Here is a 24431-nt window from a genome sequence, read left to right as displayed (position 1 = left end):
TTTTCCTTTTCCTTTTTTTTTTTTTTTTTTTAATATCTTGTCAAATATGTCAGTGATGAGGAAATACTGAAAATCAATATTATTTTATTATGCGTATCTTAATTAAAGAACTTGATCTTGAATGTACATTAATACTTACAGTGATATATTTTATATGAATAAGTTTGACGAATGCTTTGTAAAAAATTGATCGAAGAAAAGATCTGGGAAATATCATCTAAAGTATGCATTTTTGAGGATTGTAGGTGCCTGTGGAAGTATTAGAGTCGCTTTCCAGTAATCCGAGATTATGCAAGGTCATTTTGGAGAACTATCCTAATCTTCTATCCTGTAGAAGTTATTCGGACAAAATGTTACAAGATTCCAATTCAGAAGTTGGCAATAAGAGTATTGTCACAATGTCTATGAGGTTTTAAATTTTATCTATATAGATTATTCTTATAATAAATTATCAATGACGAGAGATTTAATATCATATTTCGTTTTTCGAAAGAATCAAGCAAGCACGTGATGAATCAAAACATGACAATTCGCATGTAATAAATAATGTTTACTCTGGATCTGCGTGCAACACTATAAAAAATCATATAGGTAAAAAAATATATAAAAAAGAATCAGAAGAAGCTAATCCTCTTTTAATTAAAGAACTTGAAAACGTTAGTAAATTAATTTTAATTTATTTTCTGTATAAGAAAGAAAATTATTTATATCTTTTCGCATTATTGCATAATTTTTTAGATAAACGAGGGACGAAAATTAAAATCTGTGTCTAGACAACACATAGTAGAATTAAATTGTGGACTTATTAAAACGGACTCTCTTCCGTGGTTAAAAAAACAATTTAATACCAACACTCACTACTTCAAAGATATCAGAGTCCATAGAAATTCGGTTATGTATCGTGGCGCTGCTCTCAATTTACACAAATACCGATTAAGAGCTAGCAGTTGTCCCGATATTTATAGAAATAGTATGACTACATTGGCCAAAGAAAACGAGGAGGTAAAATAAAAATAAAAATTTTATTTTATATCAACGATAATTAAGCTCACGATCTATTTTAATTTCTATTTAGATTTTTTTTTATTTCCTTTCTCTATTTCCATCTTATGTACCTTTTTATCTTTTATTCTTGAATTTTTTTTTCTCTAACCTCTGTTTAATCCTTCTTTATTTTCTAGACTTGTTTTTCGCTTCTTAATCACTCATCATTCATTTACCGATCGAGTCTTTATTTTAATTTCTTATTTTCAGAAATGGTACAGCGAATTAATAGATTTACTAAAAGGTATGATGGACTTTTCAATGTTCCTGGAATTGCATTTTTTATTCCTCTCACTATCAACGATTTTGCTGTTCACTTGGTTTATCGTGCCTTACTTTTATCTTGCCGAACATCTTACCAGAAACAGTTACACCGAGTCCGATGCTGCGAATCTTCTCAGTATTATCGGCATCACTAACACAATTGGAATGGTATTATTGATTTTATTTATCAATTGTTTTCAATACATATCTAATTTTATTTTTAATATGTTCTCAGATTGGTCTTGGATGGGCGGGAGATCAACCTTGGATGAATGTGAGCAAAACTTACACTTGGTGTCTGGTTGCTTGTGGTGTGGCAACATTTTTAATGTCAACATTTACTCCTTACTACAATTTGTTGATGATTACCTCAGCAGCATTTGGCCTCTTCTTCGCGAGTAGCTTTAGTTTTACTCCTGTTATATTGGTACAATTGATACCTCTGGAGAGATTCACTACTGCCTATGGTCTTAGCCTATTATGTCAGGGTATAGGGAATCTTCTTGGTCCGCCATTGGCTGGTTGGTTATTTGATATAACGAATTCGTGGGATTTATCCTTTTATATGGCGGGTAGTTGGATTGTTGTTTCTGGATTATTGGTGGGGCTTATTCCGTACACCAAAAATAGAAAAATTTGGGGCAAAGGTCCAATCGAAATGGAACGTGAAAGAGACAGTTTAGCTTGAATTTATTATTAATTAAGTTTCAATGAACCACTATTACCTCCAGCAAAAGTAAACGATCATTTATTGTTATTTCTATTGTTGAAAGTTGAAAAATGAAAAAAGAAAGTATTATTTGTTGTTATTTATTTTTCTTTAATCTGATTATTATTTTATTATGAAATTTTTTCATTTCTATTAGATAACTATGATAGTTATATTTTATATATAATGATAATGATAGTATTTATATATACTAATCCGTAATAACATGTATTTATAGAATGAAACTTAAATTTCAATGAAATGCATTTACAAATAAATAAAAAAAAAAACAGGAAACAATAAACAGCGAGGAAATAAAATATTTAATTAAATAATTACATTTTTGTCAAAATTATGATCATTGATTGTCATATTTGTTCTTATCTAACAGTACAAAGCTATATATACATCTTATTTAGTTTTACTAATAAAAACTAGATTTCAATAATTTTATTAAAATAAAAATTTTTACTTAAATAATTTATAAATTTCTTTTTTTAAAAAAAAAGAAACAAAAAGATTTGAAAAAAAAATTAAATCTTGCTTTGATAAATATTTACAAGATTTCTATACATAATATATATATTAATGGAAATATATAATGTGAAGATATATTATTTAATAATTAAATATTTCGAATATTTCTGAACAAAAACATAGTAAAACTAAAATCATATACTCTGGGAGATGTTAATGATAGAGAAAAATTGCGAATATACTCAGAAATTGATACTTCTTATATTTCTAAATTTTTGCCTTATAACGTCCAATATAGATAAAAAGTTGAGAAATCAAGTCTGCCATGCTAATTAAAACGATGCATGATTATTTTTCGCATCGTTGTAACGTAACGTCCCAACTGTGATTATAATCATTGTCAGGAAAAAATTAGTCAAATTTTGGAATTAGTGTATTCTAGTTAATTATATAATTGTAGATATGGCGCTTAATTAATATATTAACGAAATTTTTTGAAGTGCAATGTTATCATGTTATACATTATAAAAAATAATAAAATAAATTCGATGAACTTATTTAATTTTTAAAAACATTTTTACAACTTTCAAAAAAATATTTCTTTCATGAATTTCATAACAGAGGATAAAAATATTTAACTATAATGATTGTAATTTTACTTAATTATTCTTAGCTTTTTTTTTATTATTGATAATACTAATGATAATAGTTTTTTTTATATAATTATTTTAATAATAGTAATAAAATATAATCGTGATAATGATTAAAAAAATATCTATAAAAATTATCAATAACAATATCTTTAAATAAGAAAAGGAAAGGGAAAGAATATAAAATGTTGGTAAGTAATTTAAGTATACTTTAATTTAAAAATATTTTTTTAGAATTTTTTTTTATTCACTATAATATATGTAGAGAAATAAAAAATATATCTTTCTTAACATTCTGTTATATATAATATGAATTATTATAAAGTGTAAATTGTACAATAAAAGTGTACGTACAAATTAGATGCGAGTATACATATTTATATAAATATATACGTGATATTTATTGTAATATATATATTATAATTTCAAAAAATATTATTTTTATATAATTACTTAATATATCAAAAAAATGAGTATCAAAAAGGACGGAGATAAAATATAATATTGCATCATAAATTTATAAAAATGTAACAAACATACATAGCTAATTTTTTTTCATTTTTTATTATCATTTTCTTAAAAAATTGAAAATTTTTTTATAAATATATGAATATCGAAAATAATTATAAATATTATTCAATATGATTAAATATAAAAAATTCTATATATTGTTGTACAATCTAATATCCAGTTCTATTTTCAAATTTAAAATTTTATTCGATCTTTTAGAAGAATTTATCTTCTCAAGAGACAAACACGTGAGCTGTAAAATTATCCATATTACTGCAGATAATATGTCAGACATAGAAGATATGCGAAATTAATTAATTTTAATATAAAATTGTAAGAAAAAAATTTTATAATGTAAACAAGCATAAATAAGAAAATATAAAAGAGATAATGAACTGAAATTGAATTATCATTAACATAATATCGTGCAATATCCGAATCAATATTATTTGTAATATTTTATGGTATTTGTGAAAGGAAAAATTTTTTTAGTTATAAAACAAAAGAAATTTTAGTTATTTATATATGAAAACAATTTTTCTTTTTTAAGAATCTAAGATCTTTTCTTTAAATTTCTGACTTTAAAAATGTGCTAAAACACGATAAAAAAAAAACAATTCAAATATCGATTAGAAATTAGAACCTTATTTATTTTATACAATCTCGATACATTTTTAATATCCCGGTGAAGTGCTTGGATTAACTAGATTCTGAATTGGACTTCTGCTCGGAATTCTAGGAACACCAACTACATTAGCGAGATTCTCCACACTTTTTGGAAAAGTTCTTGTGATGATTGCATGCTCGGGACTAATTAACGCGTCGGCCATCACACCCAATCGTACACCACTTCCATATTTGTGTAGACTTATCGACATATCTAAAAAAAATGAGTTGCAGATTTTAATGAACATTGAAAATAAAAGAAGATACATATTGAGAATATTTATAAATCAAAAAAAGAGAAATAAATTTTCCAACAACAATTAACATGTTCCGTATCATGTGAGTTAATAATGATTTTTATCAAGAATGAAACATGTATTAAGTGATAAAAAATATTTAAGTAATTATTTAAACGATTTTTAAGCAATTATTTTTAATGATTAAAATTATTAAATATTTATGGTTTTGTCAAAAACATTTAAGATAATATTTTAGAAATAAAGAATTTTTTAAATTTCTTCTAATTATATATCCTTCATAATTTTTTTCTTAAATCAATTCAAAATTTCTTGATTTTTTCTCACAACGTAATATATTAAAAAAACAGATATGAGAAAAACATCGTAGATTTTTTTTATCATTTTCATAGATGAAAAATTTTTAATAAAACATTTACTACAATTGCCTTGAGGTGGTCTCCAATACATCACCGCATCGACGCCTTCTACAACGAGATTTCCATCGATGTGTGTTAAAGAAAGGGAATATCTTCTCGTTAAATGATTTAGCATCACTTTAAGTAATAAGGAAGGTAAACAAGAAGAAATTAATCCGCAGGACTCTTCTGCCGCCGTAATTGCATATAACGCACTTTGCTTTGATCTTGCCTCACGCACATTCTTTTGAATAATCTGAAATAAGTACTTTTAAAATAAATATTTAATCTATTTATGATATATTATTACGAATAATACTATGAATTCATAATTTTTATTATTCGATAATTTTTTTTTCTATCGATGTTTCTCAAAGGAGAATAAAAATATTAAAATATAAAAATATAAAAATGAAATGCAAAATGCGTCTTAAAGAGAATACTGCTGTTTTATTATTCAAGATAACGAGCATAATAAATTACTAAATCGAAAAAATTAACGTCAAACGTGTGGGCATATCATCATTACGTAATTTATTTTCGTCCTGTGAATTTTACGTTAATTTTATTCTTCTTTGCTACTTAGAAATTAGACGAAGAAATTGATACAATAACTATAATTAATTCAAATATTTAAAATTATTGTAAAACTATTGTAAAATTATTGTATAGTACACATTTTATCTAATTATGAAATTAATATTAAAAAATTATTATAAATCGATTTTTACTATAACATTATTAAATTAAATTCTCTAACACAAACCTGCAAAATTTCAACCAAATCATCCTCGAACAACGAAGTCTTCGTAGGAAGTGTAAGGCACAAAATACCTCTGGTTTCGTGATTTTGTACAAATATCGCTCTTTGTCTGACGAACTTTCCAGTGGCGAATACATCATCCGGTATTCTAACACCAGAATGACGGAAATATTTTTTGAGAGCATCTACAGTTGCGGCCAACAAAATTTCAGCTTCTGTCGCACCTGTCATAATGGAAATTTTTCGAAGAATATCGAGTTCGACCTCCTCCGACCATGCAACCACTTTTCGTCCACAAGAAGATATAGTTTGAAGTCGACTCACATGTGCGTATTTCAAAAACAATTCCTCGAAAATAATTTTCGGTGCCTTTATCGCGATCCACATAATAGATAACACTTCCATAGTGGCACGATATATTAGAGGAACATAATACCATAACGTGGAAATTAAAGTATCCGGATAATAATGTTTGTAAGGCGATTTTAAGGCTCGTAATTCTCGAGCAAACAGAATCGGTGTTTTTAATATGAATATGATTGTTAAATACCAACACCACAGAACAAGATTAGACAAAAATTTAAAAGGATTCAAAGATTTTAATAAGGCATGTAAGAACACGATTTGCTCGATATTTCGTTTCTTAGCTTCTCGTTGAAATATGGAAAAAATATCGAGAAACTTGAAATCTTCTCCTTTTCCGTATTGCCTTCAGTGAAAAAAGAAAAATATTGATAAAGAATTCTAGAAATTTGATAATTTTTTAGGTTACGCGAAATTATGTGAAATTATCTTTTTATTATTTATTATTTAATTACCTTGTTATCTCTTTCATCGAAGAAAATAAAACTATCACACTGATTTTACAACATTGCAGAATATCAATTTGTTTCTTTAAAATTTCCGGTCTTTTGTTTGGGTCATTATTATATAAAAATTCGTTCCAATAATTACTAAAACTTTCCGTGAGATTCTGATAAAGTTTCGGAAGTGCCGATGGCTCGGAATAAAGATTCGTGAAAGGAGAATTCACTTTTTCGCATTCCCAAATATCGGAACAATATCTTAATGGAAGAAAATCAGCTAAGACTAAGTGTTCTTGTCGTAGAAGTAAATGATGGACTCTCACTAAACAGATTTGATATTCTTCGCCACGAAAGAAACAGTTTATTACGTGCACTTGCCATGGTGGTTGTTCCGGTGGAAAAAATTTCGATGTGAGATCACTCACGTAATCCTAAAATGCATGAATCCAAATACTAAATATATTACTATTTAACTATTAACTATTTGCTTGTTAAAATGAACTTTAATCCATATAATTTTTAATATACAAATATGTACACATTATTTTTATATCCTTATATTTCTTTTTTTCTTCTAAAAAACTTCTTTTCTAATTATTTTCAACATTTTTGCAAATTTTTCACTTTAAAACAAATTTCTTTATAACACTTCTCTTAAACAAATATTTCTAAATATTATAAAACTTAGCTATACTTTTATTTCTTGATCTATTGACATTTTGACGATAAGTTAGAAAACGACCGAAAAATTTCGGAATCAGCGCGATCTCGTGTTTGAACACTGAAAACTTCGATTTGCTATTAGCATAACAGGATGTTCAAGGTGTATTCAAAACAAAAAATGTGATAAGAATAGAGAAGATATTTTGGTAAAGTTATAAAGAAAATCAACTAATTATTAATTTTCTATCATAAAATTTATGCATTTTTAAGTTTATGTCTCTCTAAAGTTAGAATTTCGAACAAGTTTCTCGTATCAATTTTAATATAATTCTTTTTCATTAATTATTTATTAACGATTATTTTAATTATCTTAATTACAAACTTCTGTTTCATTTGAATAATAAATAATCAATTTATTCATATAAATAATAAAATTATGAATAAAAATTATATGTAAATGTAGGGAAACAATCTTAGATATATACATTCATATTTAGAAATAAATTTCATAATAATATAAAATTAGTGAAAAACATATTGCGTATCAAAAGTATCGATCCAATTTGATAAATTAATCGATAATAAATAATTAATTAAAAAGAATTTTTTATTAAAATTTATATTAAAGTTTTAGTTTTCAAGTTCAAAAGTTTAGTATTTTTCTTTCTGTCTCTGAAATATATAGCTCTTTGCATCTTATAATGCTAGCAAAGTTTCTAATGTTCAATCACAAAATAGCATCACGTATATCTAAATTTTTCGATTTGCTTTTTGTCTAATTTATAAAACATTACATTTTATATTTTTATATGTTGTATCAAATTCTATATATATTTTTGTATTTTTATATGTTATATATATGTGTATTATATTTCTATTTTATCATTCTATTATATCTTATATATATTTTATATTTTTAAACTTTTATATTCAAATTTCGTAATTAAATTTAAAGAAGTGAATAAAGAAATCTAATTTCTTTTAATAAATGTAGCATTAAAAAAGCAAATATAAAACAACTAAATACATCAAATTTTAAACAATTTTCATATATCTTTCATATATTATTTTCATATACCTTTTTAGATTCTATTTTAGATTCTCTTAATCCTATTTTAGATCTCCTAAAATTGTAAAAAAAATTCTTATCTATTTTATGATAGAGAATTAAAAATTTGAAAAAAATTATAACCCATTATAACCCATTATAACCCATGTTCAAAATCAAATTTGATAAAAAATCTAAAATAAAAAAATTTAAATAATTAAAAATTTTATTTTAAAGTATAGAAATAGAAGAAAATGTAATTCGTAATAAAGCATAGAATATGCAGAAAAGCTTATAATAAAAATGAAAAATAAAAATTGTATAAAAAGAAATATCAAATATAATATAAAACAGAATACAAATTGATAGACTATGAAAAATTAGAATTTGAAAACCGACCTGAATGTTGAATTCTGTAATAGGTCGACCTCTATATAAACACGGTGAATTTAACAAATGATTGTCCACGGAAAAATAATCAAGATCCTTCCATACATAAAGACCCCATCGCGTAGATAAGCCTGCACGAAGAAATCTTCTGGACGAAGTCAAATGTATTAAATGAGCACGAATGCTTTCCGCAATTGAACGGCCTTGAATCAATAAAGTATAAATTCCCTATATTTAAAGAAAAAGAATATACATTTAAGACTAAACTGACAATATTGAAGTGTAATAAAAAGTGGAATTAAATTAATTTTATATTCGTATTGCACCTACATGATTCCGAAATTTATCCAAAATTGTACGAATATTGTTCTCTTCTACGACGATCACATTTGGATATTTCCATTTTACAAAACGTATCCAACTCTTTCTTGACCATGTTAATACTTGAAATGAAAATATATATATATATATATTTCTTATAATAATAAAATTTCTTATAATAATAAAATTAAATTAGATGATACGAAATATTGAGAATCATTAATATTTTTATATGGTACTTGATATAATATTAAGTAAATTGTCTATCATAATTATTTTATAACTGAAATTTACAATTTTAAAATTATATTTTCAATTTTTCTTAATTTTTATTAAACAGATATATGATGTCTGGCCAAAAAACGTACAAAAATCTTCTGATATTATACGAATTTTCTATCAATTATTATTTATTACGAATGTTTCGTGTATCTGCAATATATAATAATAATAATTAATCGAAATTTGTCGAAAAAAACATAATTGTGTTATTGCATATTATAAATAATTTCAATAAAACATATAATTTCAAGGAAATACATATCAGCAACAAAATATGATTAAGTTTATTAATAATATTAATAAACTATACAACATCGAGTTTTTTACTTGTTATGAATCACTTTCATAAATAAAACATCGTTACGATTTATATTTATATATTTATATTTAACAAAATTGTAATTTCCTCGTTAATATTTTCTACGAAACATTTGTAATTTATTTATCTAAATGACATCTTTCAAAATACGATAATGAATGCAAAGAAATTTTTATGAGAAATGATATTTAACTTAATAAAAAAAGAATAAAAACTAATAAAATATAAATAAATAAATATAAATATTAAAAAATATTATTCATGATAATTATTATTAATATCTTATTATTAATGATATTTATATATAATGAGATGAAATAAGAGATTTATTTATAAATTTTTCAAAACAAATGATACTTGCGTTTTTATTCATTTCCAGATTATCGTACAAAAATAGCAAATAAATATTTTAAGTATTTATTTAAAGATTGAATTTTTTTTAACTTTTTTTAAGATATCATTATTATTAATAATATTTCAATGTATACCAAATTATAAAAGTAGTTAAGTTAAAAAAAATATTTCACCTATATAAATTAATTATTAAATCACAAATCAATTCAATTATTAATTAAAAAATAAAAAAAACAATTAAAAATATATACATTTTAGAACCAGAAATTATTAAGTTATTTTGAATTTTTTTTTTTTAAATTGCACATCAAATCAAAATCTGGTCTCTGAAGTTAATTCAACTCGTGCCTCTAAAGTATAACTGTCAACGACACCGATGGAATGGTTATCATGGATAATTACCCGGATAAACGAGTAACAGAAGTGGGACCAAAACGATCAACAGTAGTAGGTTGAAACTAAAGTGCAACAACAACGAGATACCGAGAATATCCACAAAGTTGATCGCGATCATGATATCTGTGATTAATATTTGCACCCTTTTTCTTTTTCAATGGTGAATCCAAAATCGGAAGTGGATCAACGGCTTAAAAATTGGCGAGTTTTACTAATCGTAATTGTACAAATAATGGTCGCATGTACGAGAATCGGCACAGTGTTACTGACTATGCTGTCTATAGATGATTATGTTCCGAAGATGTGGCCTTTGACCTCGTTGCAAAAGGCCAACCAGACAGTAGTCCAATGATATTGCGAAGCTACTGTCCTTTAGTCTCATTATTTCCCCTCAATCCTCTAAGATTTGCAATACGATGATTCGAATAATTTATCGAAGTCTAAGTAAGATCGAATCCAATTATGGGTATGTTTATTACAGGCAATGATCCAAGATAATTGATGAATCTTTCTTTTTGATCCAGATTAGGAAATCATATAAAACCACGTTAAAGCAAAAATTCATCGTTCGTTAAAAAAATATATAAAAATAATAAATTTTTATATATAATATAAATTTTTATGAATAGGATGAATAGACTTCTTGAGGAAAAAAGGAATTAAGAAATCATTTAATCATAATAAACTAATGATAATTTTATATTTTGAATATAAATTGATAGGACGGTTAATTATTCATTAGTTTGATGAGAGATGAATGATTAATGATTTTAACATTTGATTTTGGAATCAAATTGGAATTTTTTTTATATAATTCTTTTATCTTTTCTTGTAAAATAATTGTCTTGTTCAAAAGTGATTGATATATGATTGTAAATTGATTAATGAATATTTGAAAAGAAATTTATATTTAAATCAAATATATTTTCCAGATAAATCTATATTGTTCTTTATATATATTTTAATATTCTTTTTTATATATATTTTAATATTTTGATATTCTATATGTATATTTTGATATTTTTTGATATATATACTTTAGGAAAAAAAACATACAAATATTAATTTTTTATTTTATAAAAAATGTATTCACAAAATGATATATTAATATACATATATGTTTACAATCGATTTTTTTAAATTAAATTTTTTTATATAATATTTTATATAAAATATGTAATTATTTCTACAATCTAAATCTGTCTAATTAATTTAGAGAATATTGTATTCCTCCAAATTTATGAAGTCTTTAAATAGTTTAACAATCATAATAAAAACAAAATAAAAAATATTAAATAATTAGATTTTTATAAATTTTTTTGTTAATCAGCACATGCAGTCAATTTTCTTAAAAATGAAATTGTAACAATATTGCATATATTATGCAGTAATTTTGTGCAAATTTTAATATCAGTTCTTTTTTTTTTTTTTTAATTTCATTCTCCACCATCAAGTAATGGCTTATTAGGTTTGTCCCGTTTAGCATTATGATAAAGATATGAATGTACACGTAAACTGTTACTATTCTTATATTTATTACCACATAGTCTACATGTTAGACTTTCAAGTGGACCATGAATATATCGAACATGTAGTTTCAAATTTTCTTTACGTGTAAAATGACGAAGACACCATGGACATGAATACATTCGAATAACTTTGCCTCTTTCCATACGTAAAGTTGGTCCCAATTCAGATACAACACGTAAAGTTGTTTCTAATGGTAAACTATTGTTGGAAATACCTTTAACAGTACGTCGACCTTTACTATGACAACCAGTTTCATATGTAAATTCATTTTCAAAACCACTTACGTTATTTAAACCTATTAAATAAATATAAATAAAATATATATTATTGATAATTATAATTTAATAATTTTTAATAAAGGTATTTTAAAAATATATAAAAATTATAAAATTAATATATTGATATTAATATGAATTAATATATTGAATTAATATATTATTGAATTAATAAAATAGATGAAATATAAAGACTTACTAAATGGTTGAGTTTGGGCATTCTGATTATAGGGAACTAACTGCATATCTGGTACATAATCTACAAAATATAATATTTTTTATCAATATTTTCACATTATGAATAATTGAATTATAACAAATTTAGATTTGAAACATTCAGTAAATAAACATATAATTTATTTTATTATAAAATTAATTTATATATAAAAAAATTTTGTACAATTATTCATTGAAAATAATTAAGTGTGTCAAATCTTTTGTTCTCAATAAAACAGTAATTTTTTCATTAATTTTAATTATTTTATTTTGGAATATTTAAATAAAAAATTAAATAATTTTTCTATTTCAAATAATTATCTTTATTGTCATTAATCTATTAATTCATAATTTCTTGTTTTTTCTAAATGATTATACTAATAATATATTATATAAATAATTACCTTTTGTCTCAAAATTTTCATCAGATTTATAAAGTGATTCATTAGGCAAACATGTTTTATATCCTGTTTCTGTATCTATATCAAGTGTATAATCCAATGGTTCATGCTTTGTTGATTCCATATGAGTTACATCAGCTGTACAATCCAATGGTTCATCTTCTAAATTTGTTGAACTGTTATTTTGTTCCATATGAGAATTTTGAACATTATAAGTTGAATTAGAAATAGAATATTGTTGGTAACATTTATCACTGACATTTTTATTCTCTAATGATAGTTCATCATTGTGTAATTCATCTTTTGATAGAACATGTTGTTTTTGGCATTGTTGATTTTTCTGCACAGGTCTTTCTTCTTTTGAAATCAAAGCATTTGCATTTGAATTAACAAAATTAATACTGCTATTTTCTATATTCAATATTTGATCTAAGTTTTCTGCATTCTTTGTCAAATTTTCTTCAAATTTCTACAACAATAAATTCTTAAAAATAAATTCTTTTATTGCACATTTAATTTATTATCTGTTTGAATATACCTCTTCTGTTCCTGTAGTTAATCCTTTTATTTGTAAACTTTCTGCTACTTTTAAGAAACTAGCAATATCTTCTTGTTTAATGTTAACTTCTCCTTGGTACATAAAGTGAAGCATTGCTGACAGATCACGATAATTGACATCTTTTAAAATCACAATTGGATGTTTACAAGAATTTCCCTATATTATTATAAATATCTTATTATCATAAAACAAATATAAATTACATTAAATAAATTAAAATATACCTTGAACAATTCCCTAAAATATGGACTACAAACTGACAATATTAATTTATGTGCACGTAATATTTGACCTTCTGCAGCTAAAGTTACATCAACTAATTGTTCATCAGTTAATAAAGTATATAATCCAGAGGATAAATTTCTAGGAAAACTATTCCAAACTAAAGAAAACTGTTCTCCAGACATTATTTCTTTAAAATTATTTGTGTAACTGAAAAATAAATATTCACAACAAATTATTCATAAATAAATATGAATCATAAATATACTTTACTTTTTATTTATAATTCTTGCAAATTTTTTTTAATTTTGTTTTATAGTTACATTTTAAGTAATATTATTTGAATTAAGAAAATTTATTTATGTATATATTTCTGTCAAATTATTAATTAAAATTTTCAAATCATATAACTAAAATTATTCTTTTCAAAAATAAAAAAAATATTGTCATCATTAAAGAACACATTGATAATAAACAAAAAAATAAACATTTTAATTTGTTTAAAAAGTTAACCTTTATTGATACGCAATTTGATGATTTGACGAAAATAATCCAAAAACTAAAATTCGTTATGTAAACAATACGATATTAATAATTACAGTATAATTTGCGCTTAAAAATGTTTGTTTGATTTCATTGTCAATATTTTCTTAGAATTTCTTAGGAATTACAAAGAAACATTTCATCAATTTCCAAATAGTTCATGTTTAATTTATAATTTATAAAATAATTGTTTTATGATTCAAAAATATTTAAAGTGATGTGAAATGGATATACAAAAATTAATAATTTCGAATAAATTACCGCGCTTTTTAATTATAAATAAATTTTAATTATATACTAACATTGTTATACATTTGAAAAGTGCAAATTATGATAAATATTTAATAAAATACTATACACTATTAATTTTTCTTGCCTTTGTTTAATACGTAATACTATGAGTTATGCTATATATATATAGCAGATATATATTTATATATATATGTATAATATCAAAACAGCCATTTTGATGTCAATTACTTGTATGTATAATTGTATGATATAGGTTTATTATAAAATGTTTTCAAATTTACTTATAAATTATAAATTGAAAATAAAAAATATCAAGATAAATATTGTTATACTCGTAATTCAATCATTCAAATCATTTCTTAACGTTCATGATATTATGTAAAATTTGACATTACAAGTTTAAAATTCTTTAAAATTAATTTGAATCATATAATTTGATAAAATTAAATTATTTTAATCTGCATCAATTTCTTGTTCATCAGTTTCACTTAAACGAAAACATTTCCACAAACCATAGCGAGCTTCCCAATCTACAAAAAATAAATCTGGTTTGTTCCAAAGAATATGATGTGCAGCAAAATTATATTGAGATTGAATAGGAGGATTTAAATGCGGAGCCCATTGTGCCCTTTCCAACATTATTTTATTCACATATTCGTAAAATACATCAGCTTTATGAATCCAACATAAAAGAGACATAATTGCTATCACTGTTGCATGTATATGATACGATATTTCAACATGACGTTTATTTTGTTCTTTTAAAGTTATATCTTGTAAATTCATTAAAAGACAAACTACAGCTGCTGCTGTAAATCCACATGGAACTTCTACAGCAATCAGACATATTGTACAATATATTGATTCTAAATTCATACGTGATGAACAATGATTTAAAATACCTTTTAGAAAACTGTCATGTAAAATTTCTCTATGATATTTACAGAATATTTTATCTTCTTTATAATATCGTTCCACTTTTATGTCAAAGTTAGCATCTTCAAAAAATATTTTAGGTGTATCAAAATTTGCTTTATTTTCTTTTCTATCAAGCAAATGTTGAATAACTCGATTACCTAATAAGCTGCTTATCTTACTTGTGGATGCTATCATTTCCATTAATAATGGAAATATCTTTGGAGTTAAAGTTTTCTCATATAATGTTACATTATGTATGAAGGCTATATATTCAAGTGTACTACCAAATTGTAATATAAATTCATCAGTCATTTCTGTTTCAACAACCCATGAACACATGTGATGAATTATGATGAGAAGATGATAATTATATATATGTTTTACCATATTAATAATACAAACTTCCAAACTTTTTTTAAGTGTTGCATATGGTATAAAATTAATTGTTGATTCTGTAGTAGTTATAGAAATATAAAAAAGATTTAAAATTCTTTCAATAACTATTATTGTATCATGAGTATTTGGCCATTCATATACATTTAATAATTCATATAATATTCTCATGATTCTTTTTGAATCTTCTATATTCATATTTGGACCTTCAATTTTATCCCATATAGCATGAAACATTAATGATCCACTAAGACCATATTTCAATAAATCACATATAAGTTCAAAACAAAAGGTTTCAAACTCCCAAAGTTTATTTTCACAAATTGTATTAAGTATAATTTCAAGAGTTTCTTTAGACTTTTTAGGAATATATATTTTCAATAAATTATTGTAACATTCTCTGGCATGTCGATATTTTTTTCTTCGTTTATATATGCATATGTTATCAGTTCGAAGCAATATATCATAATAATAAAAATAAAGTTGAATAATACATACAATAATATTATTTGGATCATAAATTATCAATTGATGTGGTAATGCATTTTTTGTTATATGAATTATATTATTAAGTAGTTTATTTTGATCGCGTGACAAATCTTTACACATTCGTTGTATATAATCCATTTTATTTTTTAATTTCGTATCAGTAATCATTGTTAAGTAATGTTATATTAATACTGTAAAAAATTTATTTTACTATATAAACAAAAATTTGGTTAGAAATAGTTTTAAGCAAACTGAATTTGCAAACTTTTACATTCGACTATTTTATTTTGACTATTTTTCTTTATAAATTTATACAGTTTATTCTGCATAAAAAATAAGATACGCGTGATACTTATAAAATAATTTTCTACTATATATTTACATGTATGTATATATAATATTCATAGATATGTTATAGGAATTCAGGCGTTCATTTTCTTTTTTATAAAATCATTCATTTTAAACAACATACACATTTCATTTAATTTCAAATATTGAAATTCAATTATTCCTATAAGAAATAAATATTTTGATTTTCTCTTACTTTTTTCTCATTTTGTAATATAATTCTTTTGATTTAAGAAGTAAACTACAAAATAATTTTATTACTAAAAATAAATGATATTTGTTTAAAACCAAAGATCACCACCAACATCTTCTTCTGGTTGTGGTAATGGTTGTGATGTTTTTTGTTTTTGTTTCGCATTATTTTCTGCATCATCATCGCTTTCAGATACAGCAAGATCATCCTGTATTTTATTCTCAGTTTTTTCATCTCTGGCTGGTAAACCAGCTAACAAAAAGTCAGAAGGATCATAGTTTGGATCAACATCCATACTTTCGTCTGTAATTTAAAAAAAAAATTGATTAAAAAAACAATAAAATAATAAAAATATATATAAAATACTTTACAATTACCAACCTTGCTGAAGCAATTGTTGGTCCGTCATATAAAAACCGACATTACCCAATTGAACCATTGCTTCCGCTGCTTGTTGACTATCATCATCCGCCAATACTACTCCGCCTTCTGTATTTTCTCTAACTTCATTCAATTCAAGTGTTTCCATTTCAGCATTCTCAGACTGTTCATCCGTACCAAATGGAACCTCATCAAATTCATCTTCACTAGAGAATTGTAAATCTATAACGAAATATATTAATAATTTTTTTTTATTTAAGTAAAACTAAAAATATATACAAATATAAAAATATATATAAAAATATAATATATAATATATAAAAATATATATGAAAAAATTTTATTTACCTTCTTCAAGAACATCTTTTTTTTTAGAATTTACACTTCTACTACCATCACCTTCCATATCTCCTTCTACATCCACAAAATCAAAATCTTCCATGTTCGTTTTTCCAAATGGATTTTCTGGCGAACTTGTTTGACTCTGTAAAAAAACATTTTACATGTTTTATAAAAATTTTTATTAAAAAATAAAACAAAATAAACATAAATTTAATTTATAAATAAATATAATACCCCTCTAAATTCTGGTTCTACAATAGTATAATTTTCTTCATCTGCTCCAAGCCATGAAGAATCTATGTCTGCTTGTTCCATTGCTCGTTTTTGTACTAATAATATATTGTTTTCTAACTGTGTTAAATGTTCATCATACTAAAATATAATTTAATTATGAGTACAACATTAAAATTTAATTATAATTAAAATATATTTAAAGAATCTCAATAATAACCTCATCTAATGTTTCTTTGCAAACTTTCACTAGCAATTCTGCTTTTTGTGTAAATGGAGATTCCTTTCCATTGTATACTGTACAATTTTCCAAAATTTGTTCGATATCTCTAAGAAATTCATGACGATTATGATATTTATGTGCTGAAAACAATATAATAAATATAAATATAATCATGATTTTTATAAAAAAATTCATAATATTTAATATCATTATAAATATAGTTTAAATTACCAGATACTTTTTTAGATATAGTTTCTAAATCCATAGGTCTCTTAATAACATTATAGTAATCTTTCACTAATTTCTTATTAACTGGTTTTAAAAATGGCCAAGCTTCTGTCATAGATTTCAATTTATTATTTACAACATTGTCTAAAATAAAAGTAAGAGCAACTTGATCATTGTCATCCAATAAAGGATTAATTGCTTTCTCTAATCTCATCAGACGATCTTCTTTTTCTCCAAGTCTTTCTACACAAGTTTCCAACATACGTTTGGCTGCTACTGTTAATGAACTTTTTATTCCATTATATAGAGTTGAATTTTCTACAATTTGATTAACATCAGCTAAAAATTCTTCTCGACTTTGATATTTTTTTAATCTTAAATTTTCACGTATAGTTTGCAAATCCATAGGCCTTTGTATAATTTTATAATAATCAGGAACAGCCTAATAGAAATATGACAAATATATAGATAAATATATAGATAAATATATAGATATATATATAGAATAATGACAAATATATAGATAAATTGTAAAATATATTTATTAAAACATACTCAATAAAAATAAAATATACCTTGGCATTAACAGGAAATAGAAAAGGTTGAACATCAGGTAAGTCTCTCATTTCGTTAAGTATACTTTCTAGCATTGTAGACATAACAACAACAGGATCTGTTCTACGCCTATTAGCAGGTCTCTGTTGTCGTTTAAGATAATCACAATGGTCATCTCCAGTAGCTCTCCTTCGTTTTTTGGAATTTACTGCTTCCTTGGGCACTTTCAAAAGTAACGTACGTCTTTTCATTTCTTCAGCATGCTACAAGAAATACAAAATAAAAATTACAAATTTTATTTTATTTTAATAGTTTTTAATTTTTTAATTTTAATGCTTTAATATTTAATAGCTAAATAATTAATTTAAATAATTCAAAATAAATTACCTTAATTAATTTAGATGATAATTTCACTTTAGTTCCATCTACGTTAACGAGATCTTGATCATCTGTATTGAGTTGTTTTTCAATCTCTTCCTCCTGTTCCTCTGTCATCGCAACATTTACTGGTGCTGTAGTTATGCTATTCTGATATAAGGGACAAGCTTTATTCGTACGCATGTGACCTACATTACCGCAAGCACCACATTTTAGTTTAAGATCTGGTTTAAGTTTAGGTTTCTTACGTTTAGAAGGAGATATATCAGGTTTAGGATGTTTAGAAGCAGGAGAAGTAGATTGGAAAGAATTACAGAATGGAAGGATACTATTCGAGGATGTAGTTGTTGGGGTATTGTTACTACTACGATCGAATATATTACTCGATGATGCATTATTTCCTGTCATGGGACCACCAAGCATACGTTCTCGTTCTTGATTCCGTTTAATTCTACGTAATTGCTCCTGAATTCTTCTTTTCTCCCTCTTCATTTCCTCTTTTTGTGCTTCATCCAATGTTGCAAATTGTTTAATAAATGTTTCATCTTTAGAATTTCTAATTTTTATATAAGTATCTATTACTGCTGATTTTCTTACTAATTCTACTCTTGTATATTCTTTGCCTTCTGGATTTCTAAACGTTCGATAAATTTTAAGAACCCTACCCTGTTGTGAATTAAAATTATTTACAGGACTATCTTCTTCATCATCTTTCTTTTTTTCTTTGGTTTTTTTATCTTGTTCTTGAACTTCCCCCATCAACATTTTTCGTAATTCATGTCGTTGTTGTTCCTCTCGTTCAAGAGATAATTGCGTACTAGTTTTCTTATTGGAAAGCATATTTTCTATATTTTTACCCATCTCTTCTATGTCAGAACTATCTTCTTCAGAACTTTCGCCTTCATCTGTACTTAAAACTTCATTAGAAGATAAAACACGATTTTGTAAATCGAAGATTCTTTGACATTCTTCTTTGTATCTTTCTTGATGCTCAGCAATAGAAAACCGATTTCCTCGAGAAAACTTAGTCATACCTTCTTCACCAGCTTTGGCCTTTTCTGTAGATAATGTTCTAACAACATCAATTACTTCCCATCGCGATAATTTTTTAATTTCTTCTTCAGGAACACCGAATTTTCGAAGTAATGCTTTTGCATTGTTTAATGATAATCTTCTTAAATCAGCATCAGTTCCAGTTACTGTTCTCTTTGGTTGAGCTTCTTGTTCTTCCTAATTCATATTTCAAAAAAAATATCTTAAAATGTACAAAAGAAATTATAACAATAAAACATATACTTACTTTGCTAATTGTAGGTTTATTTGGCACTCGAACATAAGAAAATCCTTCACCACAACCTGTAGGATCAGCTGGTCCTGCCAATTGTAACAAACATTTACCTTTCATAGCTTGAATATATGCTCGTGTTGTATTCCAAGGTGCAACTTTCACTTCATCATCCATTTTTAATTGCATTTCTTCATCATCATCATCTTGAGGAGTAAATAGGAACTTTTCACCATATCCAGCATCTTTTAATCTTTGTTCAGCAGCAATCATACTAAAATAAGCACAACATTGTTCTGGAGAGACCATTGCTCGAATTTCTTCTTCTGTTGGTAATCTAAAGTCAGGTTTTATAACCCACCAATTTGAATCCATGCCTAATAATAGAATAAATTTTGATATTTATATAAAATATAAAAATGATTTAAAAAAATTGTAATTTAATATAATATATATAAAATTATAAATACCTGTTCTTTTAAAATCAGCACATAATTTCAAACGTTTTCTAATGCTACTTTCACTATGTGAAGGAAATGCTCTTTTAATATCATCCATTTTAATACGTCGAGGAGTATCTCGAGATTTCCAAAATAATCTATATATAAATACTTGTAAAAAATCTCTCACAAAATTATTAGCTCTTTTTGAATTAGGACCTGGAACTTCATATAATGGACATTCTTGACCAGCAACAAATAAAGCATCCACTTCTCTGATATAATATTGTTGTCTACATATTATATATAAAAATTCATTAATAATTCATAATTGCATTTTTCACATTGCAATAAAAAAAATACAATACATTGTATTACAATACCTTGTTCTGATAACTAAAAAATCTGTCTCTGGAATTTTGTGTTCGTAAATTGGGGCTCTATACATATTATTTTCAACTGCTTGTATGCTTTGACCAGGTGTAAGAATTCCAAGGAATGGACTAGTATGAGCATAAGCAGTTTCACCATATTTGTATTTCTGTGGTCCTTGATCTTTTCCCGCTTTTCTTTTGTAGTAATTTTTCACTTTAGAACACATTCCTACCTGATTCATTAAAGGAGGATGCTCTTCAGAAAATTCGATAAGTACTAATTCACCATCTTTGCCAGTTAAATCTTCAGGAGTTCTCATAAAGAAGACATCACCTCCGCCAGATGCAATTCTTTCTTGTTCTCTTTGCTAAGATGCAAACGTCATTTAATTTTTGTTTTAACAAACAATTATAAAATATAATATAAACACATACTTTAGCTTTTTTTTTTATGTGTTTTATTAATGGCAATACAGAATGTGGACCAGAATGAGCAACTGGACCATGACTAAATTTTCTTAAGGGTGGTCTATGAAAATTTCGAAGGCGCATTGGACCCATATGAGTTTGAACAAATGGAACACGTAATTCTACTACAGGTGTACTATGTTGTATCAAATTTCCACCTCCAACTTTTAATCGTAATGTTGTTTCTGATGATCGTGGCATATAATATCTAAATAATATCAATAATAATTGAATTTGTTTTTTATGGAAATTAAAATTATTTATTATTATTAAATTATTATATATTAGCTTACGTATCATTTGAAATATTAAATGGATCTCTATCAGGTGATTTTGGTGGTGGTGGTGGAGTATCTTCTTCTAATACATTAATTACTCCAGCTTTTCCCAATAATAATTTACTTTTCTTAACATGAGGATGAGGTATTTTCACTTTTGGTTGAGGTCCATTATCTTTATGAACTAATGCTGGATCTATATCATCAGGAATACCAAGAACAATATTCTCATCATTGGGATCCAAAGTAAGAATTTTAGGTTTAGGAATTTTTTTCATATTTTCAGGGTCCCAAATCACTTCTTCCTCCCAAAGACCATATACCAATTCTTCGTTTTCTACAGGAAAAATCGAATACCAAGTATCGTCATAATTTTCTTCTCGATTTTGTTGCTGATTTGCTTTATTCATGTTCCTAGTAAGATCAATAATGAAAATAAAAATATATCATATACATTACATACATGTTTATATGTATATTAACATACTAATTCTTTACATAATTAATAGAATGCGTTTTTTCTTACATTTTAGTTTTTTGAGATTGCATATGTAATGGAGTTGTAATTTGTGAAGTGGCTAATCGAACATTTGATGTAACTGATACAGGTGCACCTTTGCCTGGTTGACTAAATGCCTGAGCAGTTCTATTTCCACTGGATGGTACCCATCCAGCCGCATTATTTTTACTATTTAATTTCTGTAATACCTTTCAAAGTATTTGTATTCTTACTTGTTATCATATACAAATTTTTAATTAGAAATATCTTACATCAAAATATCACATACCTTGTGCTTTATATCATCACCATTCCATATAACATCATCTTCCCAATGCAATTGTGATACCATTAAAAATGCATCATCAGAAAATTCTTCATTAGTATCTCTAATATTTTTATCTTTATTATTTAATTCATCTGTCTATTAAAAATATAATTTTTTATAATAATAACATTTCTTATATATCTTTATATCATAAACTATATAAAAATAATTTTATATAGTTATAAATAATTTTTGGAAAATCAAATAGTAAGTGTAATTTAATAATTTTTATATTTAATATACAATATAATTTTAATGTATGCAAATACCTTATCAATAAGTTTGAATCCATAATTAAAACCATCTCCAGTTTCTGGAACTTGAAGCATATCATACCAAAGTTGTGCAGGACCAAATCGCCAATCTGCTACTTTTGGTCCCATATCTCCATTTTCACCAATTTCACCTGTTTTACCAATTTGTTCTTTATCTTCTATTGGCATTAATAATTTATTTTCATCATCAGAACAATACATATCTGGAGTTTGATCTGTACTATATTGCATTACCCAACCCTATAATATAAAGACATATAATATAAAAATATAAAAAATATAATATAAAAATATTATTTTTAAACTGAAAATTTCTTTTTTATACAGACTTTAAATTTTGATTTTTTTTCTTCTTGATCAGAACCAGAATCAGAATCTCTAACATCATGATGACGTTTCTTTTTACGTCTCTTTTTGACACCTCTCCATATTTGTGGAAGACTACTAGGTTTTCCTGGACCAAATAATCTTGAAAATCTTAGAACTTTATTAGCTCGAAAGTCAGGAAATAATTCAGTAACATCAACATTGGCATATTTTGATGGTAGCATAGAAGCAAGAGGAGTTTCTAATTTACGCTGACGTGCAGCTTCTGCTTCTTCTGCTGTAAGTGCTTCTTTTTCTTCAGGTATTGGAGGAGGTGGCATTAATTGTGTATCAGATTTAATAATAACTTCTTCATCATCTGCATCATAATCAGCATTTTCCTTCTCAGGTTTACCTTCAAACATGTCCTGTTTGTCTAATTAAAAATTAATTAAAAAAAATATATTTAAAAAATGAATTAATAAATTTTAATATTATATATTAACTTTTTTTTCATAAAAAATAATCTTTAATAAATTACATACTTATAATACTTTCTTCTTTTTCATCTTCTGCTAACTCATTTATATCAGAAAAATCAAGTGCACTAGGTGATTTTTCCACATAATTTATATCTTTTTCATCAGTTATATTATTTTCTTCTTCAATTTTATCATTAGATTCATTACCCTTTTCTTCAATAACATCTTCATTTAACATCATTTCGCGAATAAACGAACTTAATCCGAGTCTATTTAATGAAGTTATGTGTTGCTTTGCCTCTGGATCAAGAATATCATCTTCCAATTGACCATTGTCATCAATGTTTCCAAATAAAAAACCAGTCATATTAATTCCAGATATTATATCTTTATCATTTTCCTCTTCAGAATCAGCCATTTTTTATAATTAGCACTCAATAAATTAATATGATTTTAAACTCTTACAAAAAATTATTGATTTTTTGAATGTACAGTAGATGTATGTTGTTCACATGTAACAATATTGCACATATGTCTTTAATAATCATATATTATATATCTAATTATTTACAATTATGTATATATATTTATATACATTTATTATTATTATTACTATTTACAAGTAACTGTTAATTACAAGATTAGTAAAACTTAACGTTTTGTTTACGTACACCTTTCCATCAACTAACCGCCATGTTCTTT

The 24431-nt window shown here is 25.0% G+C and overlaps 5 protein-coding genes across 14 annotated transcripts in view; 1 reads left to right on the top strand and 4 right to left on the bottom strand.

Annotated features, from left to right (window-relative positions):
- The window catches only part of LOC102671976, an 11423-nt gene extending 9319 nt beyond the window's left edge, over window positions 1–2104 (top strand). The window contains exons 4-8 of the mRNA XM_031508330.1: window positions 246–409; window positions 494–656; window positions 739–1002; window positions 1255–1476; window positions 1544–2104. Of these exons, the coding sequence (XP_031364190.1) occupies window positions 246–409; window positions 494–656; window positions 739–1002; window positions 1255–1476; window positions 1544–1996 (1266 nt within the window). The 3' untranslated portion in view covers window positions 1997–2104. The remainder of the gene's footprint in view (window positions 1–245; window positions 410–493; window positions 657–738; window positions 1003–1254; window positions 1477–1543) is intronic.
- A 1736-nt stretch (window positions 2105–3840) lies between these two features.
- Window positions 3841–10822, bottom strand: LOC102679186. 4 transcript variants are annotated; one of them, XM_006611143.2, is made up of 8 exons: window positions 10324–10819; window positions 8976–9088; window positions 8655–8873; window positions 6557–6975; window positions 5742–6447; window positions 4997–5231; window positions 4298–4534; window positions 3841–3907 (listed from the first exon to the last, which is right to left on the bottom strand). In XM_006611143.2, exons 1-7 carry the CDS (start codon window positions 10433–10435, stop codon window positions 4329–4331), a joined length of 2010 nt encoding a protein of 669 aa, XP_006611206.1. In that variant the 5' UTR covers window positions 10436–10819; the 3' UTR covers window positions 3841–3907; window positions 4298–4328. The 4 variants fall into 4 exon arrangements, with proteins under 4 accessions (XP_006611206.1, XP_006611207.1, XP_031364234.1 ...); XM_006611144.2 differs by lacking the exon at window positions 3841–3907 and having other exon boundaries at window positions 4278–4534; window positions 5006–5231; window positions 10324–10821; XM_031508374.1 differs by lacking the exon at window positions 3841–3907 and having other exon boundaries at window positions 4278–4534.
- A 912-nt stretch (window positions 10823–11734) lies between these two features.
- Window positions 11735–14488, bottom strand: LOC102678618 (zinc finger and BTB domain-containing protein 44-like). 3 transcript variants are annotated; one of them, XM_006611139.2, is made up of 6 exons: window positions 14366–14488; window positions 13523–13730; window positions 13278–13454; window positions 12743–13208; window positions 12322–12381; window positions 11735–12142 (listed from the first exon to the last, which is right to left on the bottom strand). In XM_006611139.2, exons 2-6 carry the CDS (start codon window positions 13703–13705, stop codon window positions 11754–11756), a joined length of 1275 nt encoding a protein of 424 aa, XP_006611202.1. In that variant the 5' UTR covers window positions 13706–13730; window positions 14366–14488; the 3' UTR covers window positions 11735–11753. The 3 variants fall into 3 exon arrangements, with proteins under 3 accessions (XP_006611202.1, XP_006611203.1, XP_006611205.1); XM_006611140.2 differs by lacking the exon at window positions 14366–14488 and adding an exon at window positions 14034–14246; XM_006611142.2 differs by lacking the exon at window positions 14366–14488 and having other exon boundaries at window positions 13278–13417; window positions 13523–13657.
- A 269-nt stretch (window positions 14489–14757) lies between these two features.
- LOC102678488 lies at window positions 14758–16517 on the bottom strand. Its single transcript, XM_006611137.2, has one exon. It carries the CDS (start codon window positions 16281–16283, stop codon window positions 14769–14771), a length of 1515 nt encoding a protein of 504 aa, XP_006611200.1. The 5' UTR covers window positions 16284–16517; the 3' UTR covers window positions 14758–14768.
- Window positions 16518–16560: 43 nt separating this feature from the next.
- Window positions 16561–24431, bottom strand: LOC102678237 (transcription initiation factor TFIID subunit 1). Of its 5 annotated transcripts, none has more exons than XM_031508335.1 (18): window positions 23797–24431; window positions 23271–23681; window positions 22936–23181; window positions 22628–22762; window positions 22366–22547; window positions 21855–22253; window positions 21529–21769; window positions 21103–21461; window positions 20750–21012; window positions 20295–20656; window positions 19004–20224; window positions 18637–18879; window positions 18065–18503; window positions 17831–17973; window positions 17614–17751; window positions 17386–17536; window positions 17038–17259; window positions 16561–16959 (listed from the first exon to the last, which is right to left on the bottom strand). In XM_031508335.1, the coding sequence occupies exons 1-18, from the start codon at window positions 24145–24147 to the stop codon at window positions 16745–16747; spliced, it is 5721 nt and encodes a 1906-aa protein (XP_031364195.1). In that variant the 5' UTR covers window positions 24148–24431; the 3' UTR covers window positions 16561–16744. The 5 variants fall into 5 exon arrangements, with proteins under 5 accessions (XP_031364195.1, XP_006611198.1, XP_031364196.1 ...); XM_006611135.2 differs by having other exon boundaries at window positions 17386–17521; XM_031508336.1 differs by having other exon boundaries at window positions 22366–22538.

This window comes from Apis dorsata, unplaced genomic scaffold (genome assembly GCF_000469605.1).
Source record: "Apis dorsata unplaced genomic scaffold, Apis dorsata 1.3 scaffold_83, whole genome shotgun sequence".
Taxonomy (NCBI): domain Eukaryota; kingdom Metazoa; phylum Arthropoda; class Insecta; order Hymenoptera; family Apidae; genus Apis; species Apis dorsata.
This window is presented reverse-complemented; position numbering and strand designations above follow the sequence as displayed.